Source organism: Myotis lucifugus, unplaced genomic scaffold, assembly GCF_000147115.1.
Source record: "Myotis lucifugus unplaced genomic scaffold, Myoluc2.0 scaffold_0, whole genome shotgun sequence".
Classification (NCBI taxonomy): Eukaryota; Metazoa; Chordata; class Mammalia; order Chiroptera; family Vespertilionidae; genus Myotis; species Myotis lucifugus.
The window spans coordinates 15506895-15517754 of NW_005871048.1; the positions used below are offsets into that span (position 1 = coordinate 15506895).

Sequence of the window (10860 nt, forward strand, 5' to 3'; positions counted from 1 at the left end):
AGCGTGACTGAGGGTGGCATCGCAACCTCCCGATCCGCCCTGCTCTGTACATGACGGGGCGGCGCCCCAATTCCCCAATCGGCTCTGCTCTGAGCCTGACCAGGGGCTGCACTTAGGTATTGGGCCTGCCCTCTGCCACCCGGGAGCAGGCCTAAGCCAGCAGGTCGTTATCTCCCGAGGGGTCCCAGACTGTGAGAGGGCACAGGCCGGGCTGGGGGCCCCCCTCTCCCCCACCCCGAGTGCACAAATTTTTGTGCACCGGGCCTCTAGTATATATATAAAAGGCTAATGTGCAAAGTGTCCCCTTGGGAGTTCGACTGGGAGACAGGGAGTTCGATCGCTCACTATGATGTGCACTGACCACCAGGGGGTGGTGCGGAACATGGCAGGCGACCAGCAGCGATGGTGGGGTGCTGAGGGAGCAAGGGAAGGAGGAGGCAGGGAGGTGGGGAGGCAGGGGGAACTGTGTGGTGGCTATGCACAGGTGGCAAGGGAAGGAGGAGGAGGGGAACCTGATTGGCCCTGATCGTTGGCCAGGCCTAGGGACCCTACCTGTGCACAAATTTCGTGCACCAGGCCTATAGTCTTCATATAAAAGTCCAGATTTCTGGGCTCTTTAAAAATTGCAGCATTTGGCAACACTGGGCCCCCTCCCCCCATGGAGGCAATATACTGGCACTATGCAGTGGCCACCCCACTGCACATGGGGTTGCTCCAGGTTGCTCAAGTTTCACCATCCAAACCAAATCTCTGACGTGAGGTCATTATTATTTTTATAACTTCATGATGTCTTTATGGGATGACTGCATGATTTTGTCTAGTACAGACCACAAGAAAAATAAGAACTAGTATTTTTTTGTGTATATGTGGAAGTACAGAATATATGCATATGCCTAATATAAAAAGTGTCAAAGAATAAGCCAGGCATCTCAACTCATTTATTTGCCTAGCTCCTTAAGACACTTAGCAACTTTTTGCACGTAATGAAGGAAGAACTGATGACCTATCCTATATAATAAAAGCCTAATATGCAAATCAACTGAACAGTGGAATGACCAGTCACTGTGATGCGCACTGACCATCAGGGGGCAGATGCAAAATGCAGGAGTTTCCCCCAGCCCACAGACCCCAGGCCAGCCAAGGTGGGTGCCAGTGGGGGGCCCCCTGATCGCCCTGCCAGTTGCCCCACAGATCGGCCCTGATTGCCGGCCAGGTCTAGGGACCCTACCCATGCATGAATTTCATTTCGTGCATTGGGCCTCTAGTAAATGATAATTAAAAATCCTATATAATAAGAGAGGAATTTGCTAATTAGCCGTTACGTCCTGCGGCGTAACGACCAAACGCGTCACGACCAGATCACGGTTCAGGAGGTGGGTGGGCCAGCGAGGTACAAGCGGCTGCGGAGAGCTACAGGAGGGGGCAGGGCAGCAAACTATGTTGGGGGAGGGAGGAAGGGGGCAAGGGGAGCTACAGGAGGGCAGGGCAGCAAGCAAGTGGGAGGCGGAGAGCTACAGGACAGAGCAGGGCAGCAAGCAAGCGGGAGGCGAAGAGCTACAAAAGAGGGCAGGGCAACAACTATGAGGGGGCGGCGGGGGGCAGGGAGGGGAGCTATAGGAGGGTGGCAGCGACCTACTGGCACACGGATTCGTGCGTAGGGTTACTAGTATGTATCATAAAAGACAAAAGCATCTCAATAGAAACTTTTCCAAAATTAATCAGTATCTACTACTATTTTCTTTCTCCATCTCATTCTCTTCTTTGGAATCATTAAAGTCATGTCTGTTACCTCTATATCCCCCTATCTGTATCATCTCTACTCCCTTCCTTCTTTTGGGTGGTGGTGCAGAAGAATGTGATTCAGAAGAGGACCTAAATTTGAACTGTAACCTCCCAGCTTTGGAACTAAGTTATCTACAGTTGGAGTTTCTGCATCCATTTAATCACAATAGCCCATTCTGCAAACAATGGGCTATCAGGTGAGGTAAATTATCTTGAAAAACAATCAGTTTCACAGAAGTTTAGGTGCTTGTTCTTCACCTAAAATTGAAGAAATTCATCATTTTATGTTATTCTCACAAAACCCAAAATGAACTAATAGTCCGGTTCTCAAAAGAAACCTGGTAAGTGGAGATGATAATTTAAAAAAGTCATACACTTGTGTATATGTGAACTGAAACTTACAAGAGCAAAAAGAATCTAAACAATACATACCACTTTCCAAACTCGATACACCTAAAGACTGAGCAGAGAGCAGGGTCAAGCGGTGCTGGGCATCCTGGATATACGCCATTGTGGTCATCGGATACACATTTGCTTGAAGAGGTAACTTGTTCATTGTCATTCTAGGTTGAATCTGTAAGGTCATACAATTATATTTCTTTTAAAAAATTGAGTGATATTTACATAGGACCTTTTAAAAATTAGTATTAACTACAGATGGCTTCTTCCAAAGAGGAAAAGAAACAGCTTCCTTTCTTATTCAAAGTTAGAGCTAATTTAAAACCTGAAACATTCTTCAAAACAATATTAAAAAAATCACAAAATTTTCAGAAAACAATTTTTAAGAGACTTAGAACTTGTCTAGATTTTTAAAATATGCATTCCTATTTAAATTCAGAATAAATATCCTTAACAAAAGTCTTCTAGCTCTCCAATATTTGCATAAAAATTATAAGGGTATTAAGTATTCATTTCTTATCTAAATCTAACATACTGCTTTTGTAATGAATGCTAAGCATAATAGCTCTTTATCTCCTTTCAAGAAATATCTTATAATTCTTCTAAAATCAATTTTAATAAGTATCCCAGACCATCTCATCAAATCCTCTAATATATTACATTGTAACAATCAAATGCATATTTATGGTTATAAACGATTCAATGCATACTCTTCTTGTTTAGTTTCAATGTAGATAGTTCCAAATTCTAATTTTTCTTGGTCTAGTATCTGAATGTGTGAAATACAACCCCAACTTTAGTTTCTGAGAGAGACTGACAGTGCACTAAACCAGTCTGGGGCAAGGAGACTCACTCAAAAATCAGGAGGAGACATCAAACAGAGACTCTGTTACCGGGAAACTTATCCACACCACATAAAATGTCATCTCTTCTTTTAAATTCATAAAAATTTGACATGAAACTAAAGCAAAAAAGTTAACATAATAGTGAACATGTATTGAGAACCCATTAACGCCAGGCACAATGCTGGGAATTTCACAGATAAAACCTTTAATCTCCACAACTCTGCAATGTATCTTTCAGTTTACTGGTTGTACTGAACAGTGCCTTCACAAATTCATGTTCACCCAGAACCTATGAATGTGATTTTATTTTGAAACAGGATCCCTGCTGATATACTCAAGTTGCACTGGATTAGGGTAAGTTCTAATCCATTGATTGGTATTCTTATAAAAAAAGGAAAATCAGGACACAGAAGGACACGTATAGAAACACAAGGAGACAGTATGTGACTGTGGAGGCACAGATTGAAGTGATGTGTTTACAAGGCAAAGTGTACCAAGGGTGGCCTGAACCTACCAGAAGCTAGAAGAAGCAAGGAAGGCTATTTCCCTAGAGCATCTGGAGGGAGGTGGCCCTGCTGACACCTTGATTTAGGACTTCTAGTGTCCCAAACTGTGAGGGAATAATTCCTGTTGTTTTAAGCCATCCAGCTTGGGGTAATTTTTATCGCAGTCTTAAGAAATTCATAAACTAGTAAAGAAACAACTATAAAAAGGTAAAATAAAAAGCTAGCTTGAAAGAATTCTCCATTTCTCCTTTCCAATCCTGATCTTCCCATTCCAAATAACTCATATTATTTTTTAAAATATATATTTTTATTGATTTCAGAGAGGAAAGGAGAGGGAGAGAGAGATAGAAACATCAATGACAAGAGAGAATCACTGATCAGCTACCTCCTGCACACCCCCGACTGGGGACCGAGCCCACAACCCGGGCATGTGCCCCAACCGGGAATTGAAACGTGACCTCCTGGTTCATAGAGAGATGCTCAATCACTGAGCCACACCAGCCAGGCTAACTCATATACTTTTAATAAAAAGGACATTTCAATCTCACAACTGTGTGGCTGTTACCCTCATTCCCCAGCTGCAGGTCTAGATTTCTAGTCTTGCCCAAGTATCAGTCTTTCCAAAGGTTAAAAAAGAGCTTATTTTAAAAGCAGAAATATTAGGCTATAGACTTAAAAATGATATTTTCCTATTTATTCAAATGCTCGATCTTTAAAAAGAAAATTTTTATTCATTTTTACTAACTTTTTTTCATTCCTGTATACACCCACACACATACAAATAATTGCTTCTGAAGATTTTAAGAAAATACTTTCTTTTGTATACAAAGAAATGAATCACTATAAAGTAGGGGCTTCATTTGAAAACCAAACAGCTGTAGTAAAATTAACATGTTAATTCAAAATGTATGTTGCAATTTTTATGCTTTGGAAAAGGTTTAAATTTAACTTTTGCAGGAAATTGTAAAAGAGAAAATTATCACAATTCTGTCCACTCATTCGAATTGAAAATCAGACAAAGTAAAAGCATTTGATGTGAAATTATTTCTATTCATAGCCAGAAATTTCTAAAATGTTAGTCTCAAAAACATGCTAATGTTTTTAATAGTATTATTTCAAAGATATATGTCACACCCATTAACGCTGAGTACAGAGATTTAGGTAATAATCAAAAGAGTTTTATTAAATTAGAGAACTAACAATCTGAAAAATGTTATGAATCAATTTTCTCATTACTATTTCAAGAAAATTTTGATTAAATACACATACATATGCATATATGTATGTGTAATAAGGTACACACCCTCCTCTCCAATAAAGAGAAGGGAAAAGGTTTCCTGAAAGAAAACTTTTTATTAGGTTATATATTTAAAAAAATATATAGAGCCCTAACTGGTTTGGCTCAGTGGATAGAGCGTCAGCCTGCAGACTCAAGGGTCCCAGGTTCGATTCCGGTCAAGGGCATGTACCTTGGTTGCGGGCACATCCCCAGTAGCGGGTGTGCAGGAGGCAGCTGATCGAAGTTTCTCTCTCATTGATGTTTCTAACTATCCCTCTCCCTTCCTCTCTGTAAAAAATCAATAAAATATATTAAAAAAATAAATAAAAATAAAAAAATATATAGAATAAGCTAAATATGCATAGGCCAATTTCTTATGAGAAAAAATATGTAATCCATCAATCCCTAATGATGTTTCCTTTATATTAAATTCATATATACTTTGGCACCATGTTATTTAACATGCATAATTGTCACCAAATCTTCCTTTGAAAAAAATAAATTCTTACAAATAGATGATTTACAAAATACTCTATCAGTTAGTTAGTTGTCATAATTTTGGAAATCTAGTTAATAAAGAACCTACAAGTATCTGTTGAAATGTTTTATTTCAAAAATAATTTGTGACCGTAAGCCTATTTTTGAAAGGATACAAAATTAATTGGCCATTACTATATGTAAAAGTTACGCACGCACATAACCATTACTTAGACATTTAAAAGGAAAATTACCTGGTATCCATTTAGGTCTGTATAAAATCTATTTTGGCTGTTTATGTTAGAAGAAATTCTCATTGCAATCTCACGGTTATATTCTTTTCGGATGTCCACAATATTGGAAACTTCCACAGACTGTCCTTCTATTCCTAGATTTAAAAGAATATACACAATAGAAAGAAATTTATTGCCCACTATTTTTAAATATACTCTCCAGAACTCCTTCCAAAGTTGCATATATTTTCCTGTTTTCTATCTCCTATCTTTACCAACTCTCATATGCTAAACAGTGTCACAATTCACCTTTTCTTTTTTTTAACTATCATGGTAGATAACATTCATTCAGAGGCACATATAACTTAACAGAAAGATGAAGAGGTTGGTGGAGATAAATGCAGATGAAATATAACATGCAAATTATTCTCTAATGAGTTCTAGAGGGGAAAGAGGACATTAAATGAGAAAAGGTCAGCTCCAATCCAGGCTAGTCCACCTCTTGTCTGCACCACTGTTCCCCAATAGAGTCACTCGAGCCTACTTCTTCACCCTTCTCTCCTCACATATTGGAAATTATGAGCGGTGAAATTTATACTCTGTTGGTTCAAGATACCATATCTAGGAAAAGAGACATGATTAATAGCTAAAACTGCTATTTCCATATTACTACTTTAGAGTATAATCTGGAGAGCTCCCCAGAAGTTAAAGCAATTTTAATTGAGTTTGGTATCTCTTAGGACCCCTTGTTTTTTAGTGCTTCATTGTGCCCTTTGTTATACAAAGCAGAGGACAGCTTGAAGAAGTATCAGATGTGTCAGACTTTCTTTTTGTTAAACCTAAAGTGTTTACAAATTTTATCATGCTGCCCTAACTGCTTGTCAGGTCCCCAGTGAAGCCTTGGGTCTATTTCAGAGATGCAGGGAGGAGTTATGAAGAAACACAACACTCTTAATACAGAACTAAGTGTGTGTAAGATATTACAGGATCTTCAAAGAAGGAAAGTGATCAAAAGAAGAAAGACTGACCCTATCTTATTTCATACAGCTGAAGTTTTTTGAGATTCCAAGACACTTACTTGCCTGCAGTTGTTATTCATTACCTGCTTCTCCCTACTCCTCACAGAATCTGCTACTCTGCTGATAGCCAGAACTTGTTAGACAAAGAGGGCTGTGTAAGAAAAAATGAGAAGGGAGCAAGGAAGACTTTTTCTAGGAGCCAAGAAGAATCCCCAGAGCTTATAGAAGGTGACAGGAAATAGTGAACGAAAAGAAATTTGAATCTGTGAGACTTGTGGAAAAGAATGAAATGCAGCTGGTCCAGGCATTATAGATTTATGTGAAAATAAACTGGAAATTATAAAGCATAAATAATGTGGTGAAAATACTAAATGGGCTAAGGATTTTCAGAATGCTTACTGAAATTCTTTTTTTGGTAGATGCTGCTCTTCCAACTCAATAATCTCAGTGAGAGCTAACTTCAGTTCCTTACCATGTTCATAAAGCTATTATGAGTATGGTCTACATGAGTGGGAGGAAGGGGTGCCTTTTCCCCCTGCTTTATGGACACAGTCTGAACCACTAACCTCTGCCAGTTAAATATACATATGTATTTCCTTCTGAGAATTACCAGAAGAATCTGCCAAGACAGCTGACCCAAATATATCTCCACTACTATTGGGAAGTTAAATAAAACCACATAGAGTGATGATAGGATAACAGTATCTTCTTTGAACTCGGAAATGTATTACTGTAAATGCAAATTTCATTTCAGTATGCTTAGATTAGCCATAATATTGTTCAAAAACCAAAGGAATTGCATATTGAATTTTAATAGGCAAGCTTCTGTAAATGAACCAAAAATGCTTCAAACATAAAATGCAGCACTAGGGATGACAGTACTCATGTAGCACTGGGGAAACAGAAGGTGACAAGTAAACTCTAATCTACTGGACACATTCGTAGGGTTTTTAAAACTGTTTTATGTATTCTCCTCTCTAGATTGGATATTCTCTCAGGGGTCAACAGAATACAAAAATGAAATAAAGTCTTGACAAAGAAGAGTATTATTAATTTCAAGTCATGTATCTCTGGAAAAAATTTACGGAAAACACACTTCAGAAAAAAATTAATAATTTCACATCACCTCTAGCAATAACAAATTATTTCTGTTGAGAAAATCATCTTTCTCAAGCTCAGTATTATGCTCAGATCCTGTTGTGGCAACAAATCCTTAAAGCTCCTTTAAAAGGAGCATCTATATCCATTCAAAATTCAGCAAGACATTAATTTAAATTCTATGCCCGAAAAGACTTTTAAAATAAGATCAAACTTATTATATTTATGTAAATAAACCAAATAAAACCTATCATAGTAATAAAAGCAAGGAGGTACCCCTGAGTTCTCAAAGGTAATTTATTATTATTATTAGTTTTTAAATATGTGTGAGGGAGAGAGAGGGTTGTCAACTTTTCTTATTGTGTCAAGAATTCCCTAAAGAGTACGTACCATGCCATTCCCAAAGCAGATCAGAGGACTGAGGGGAGAACTCCCTGGGAAGCAGGGGTACAGACCCAGTGGTTCCAGTGGCCTGCTGGATCTTTGCAGAATGTGGCAGCAAAAGGTATTTTAACCGAAGTAGTTCTACCTGAGCATGAATGACTAGGGCTTCAACCCTGGGAAAGGAAACGGTAACTACTTTATAAGAGTAGTCCATGGGGGTGATAGGAAGATGCCATTTCCAGGTTAAAAAAAAAAGTTCCCTCTTGCTGTTAATGCCTCACATTATGCCTTAGAGAAGAGAGAATAAAGATTGTTTATCCTTATTAACATAGGCAATGCCAAGTAAGAACAGAGTCAGTCCATGGGTGAACAACTATAATAGAGAAGCCAAAAGAGTCTTTCCTCAACTTTTTTTTTTTCCTCCCTAGAACCTGTTGGCTTCTCACAAACACAGACTGTCCTACACACCATCTTTGCATTCCAGTTTTTGCATGCGGTAAGTATTGAATCACTTGTCATGCAGAAATTAGCTGACATGGGAAATGAAAAGAATGAGGTAGCTCTCTGTCCTGACCAAGAAAGATCTGATGAAAAAGACTAATGCAGTACTTGTAGAGTATGATAAACTTTATGCTGAAAACAGACACAAACACCATAGAGTAAAACCTCAATATAACAGACTATTTTAGGCAAGGGCGTGTCTATTAAGGCTGACGTCCATTATATAATAAAGTAGGTTTTCCGAATACCTGTTAAGAATTTGACAAATTAGTTAGTTTACATGTTTTTACTTATGTAGACATGTTTAATAAAATTAAGTATGTTTGAAAAGTTTACAGAAAAGTTTTTTACCTGTATTACTGTAATTTTAAATTTATACTGAATAGGTCTAGTAAATGCGTGCATTCACCAGTCACCATGAGTGAACAAATGCACATGGCTGGGGCTAGGCTTAGAGCATGTGGGAACATCGATGGGCACGCATTAAAAATGCTGCAGAAAGTCATGCCACACGACAACAAAACCAATTACCTTTCGAGATGAAGTGTGATCATGTATTAATCATTCACCGAATACTGTTTACGAGCAGTGACTCTTGGATTGAAATATGTATACTATAGTTGTAGACATGTAATATTTATTTATGTCAGTGAAATTACCACAATGTTTTTTCCAACATATAGCCTACTCGCTAAAATTTGCTAAAAGTAACAGTGAATTAATAACAAAAAAATAACCTGTTAATTTAATTATAAGCAAATCTTGGTTAAAAGCATTTTAAAATTAACATGGTGTTACTTTTCACATATGATATACAGACTAGAAATTCTGTCCATTAAATTCAAAGTCCATTAAATCAAGATCTGCAAAATCGAGTTTACTATATTTTTTACAGGTGTGTGTGTGTGTGTGTGTGTGTGAGAGAGAGAGAGAGAGAGAGAGAGAGAGAGAGAGAGAGAGAGAGAACACAGGAGAGGACAGGTATTACCTCTCCTGAGTAGTGGACAGAGGCCAGGCATAGATTCCAGAGAAATTTTACCTTAGATCTGTAGTGTGTGAAATTTTTTTTCAAGAGTATACATATATATTATTTGTATTTATATACATAAAAAATAATTCTGAAGCATTTTTAAAAGAATATTTTCTAAGAAGGGGGGGGGAATGAAACTAAGTAGACAAGGGGTTGGGTCGGGGTCAGGCTAGGCCCTATCACAGGGAACATGCTTTAGGGGTGCAACAGCCTTAGGATCTTCGAGTTACTCTCAAAATGATCTTGGTCCCTTTAGAGACATCTCCTACTGGGTGGCTCAGGAAGGGGTAGACAGAAAAGCAAGGCCATCACCTTCTTGACTTGGTTGCTTAGCAGCAGTCTTTAGGAAACCAAGAAGGGCATTCTGATAGTGAAGAGAAAAACTGGAGGACAACTCAGATATACACCCTATATTTGAAAGAAGAGGTGGAGGAAACATCAGTGAGGGTGAAAACGATTCAGGAAGGGAATGCAGATGGAAAGCCCGAGGTTAGGGATCTATGCTGCAACTGATGGTCTTCAGAGAACCCTAGGTGTCATTTCCTCTGCACAATCTACTGTGTTAACCGTTATCCTATCTAATAAAAGAGAAACATGGTAATTAGCGTACAACCGCTACCCTTCCCATTGGCAAATCAGGGCGATATGCAAATTAACTGCCAGTCAAGATGGCGGCTGGCAGCCAGGCAGCTGGAAGAGAACATGAGGCTTGCTTGCTTCAGTGAAGGAGGACTCCAACGTTCCCCGCCTGCCTTGCCGGCCTCTCAGCTGGCAGTTTGAAACATTGTAACAAATATAGAAGCTAAACAAAACCCCACAAACCAGCTTTCAGCCGGCCGGGATCTCAGAGCTGGAGATGATACAGTGTTTCGATTATAGAACCGAAACAAACCAGATACCTGCTTTCAGCAGCAGAGGCCTTGGCCCAGAATAAAAACAAAAAGAAAAAAAGGAGTGGTTGGGAGCTTCAGTCACCCACCAGCCTGAAAACAGCCCTCAGCCCCTCACCCAGACTGGCCAGGCACCCCAGTGGGGACCCCCACCCTGAAGGGTGTGTGACCAGCTGCAAACAGCCATCATCCCCTCATCCAGGCTGGCCAGGCACCCCAGTGGGGACCCCCACCCTGATCCAGGACACCCTTCAGGGCAAACCAGCCAGCCCCTACCCGTGCACCAGGCCTCTATCCTATATAGTAAAAGGGTAATATGCCTCCCAGCACCGGGATCAGCGGAGCCGCGAGCCCTCCCGGCACCGGGATCAGCATGACGGGGGCAGCGCCCAAACCCCCTGATCGCCCTGCGGCTCT

The 10860-nt window shown here is 39.6% G+C and overlaps 1 protein-coding gene across 3 annotated transcripts in view; it reads right to left on the reverse strand.

Moving 5' to 3' along the window:
- Positions 1-10860, reverse strand: part of MAN2A1 (mannosidase alpha class 2A member 1) — a 154218-nt gene that overhangs the window by 25824 nt on the left and 117534 nt on the right. For all 3 annotated transcript variants that reach the window (XM_023749139.1, XM_023749184.1, XM_023749158.1), the window contains 2 exons: positions 5543-5676; positions 2215-2356 (listed from right to left, as the gene is read on the reverse strand). In XM_023749139.1, coding sequence (XP_023604907.1) covers positions 2215-2356; positions 5543-5676 — 276 coding nt within the window. The remainder of the gene's footprint in view (positions 1-2214; positions 2357-5542; positions 5677-10860) is intronic.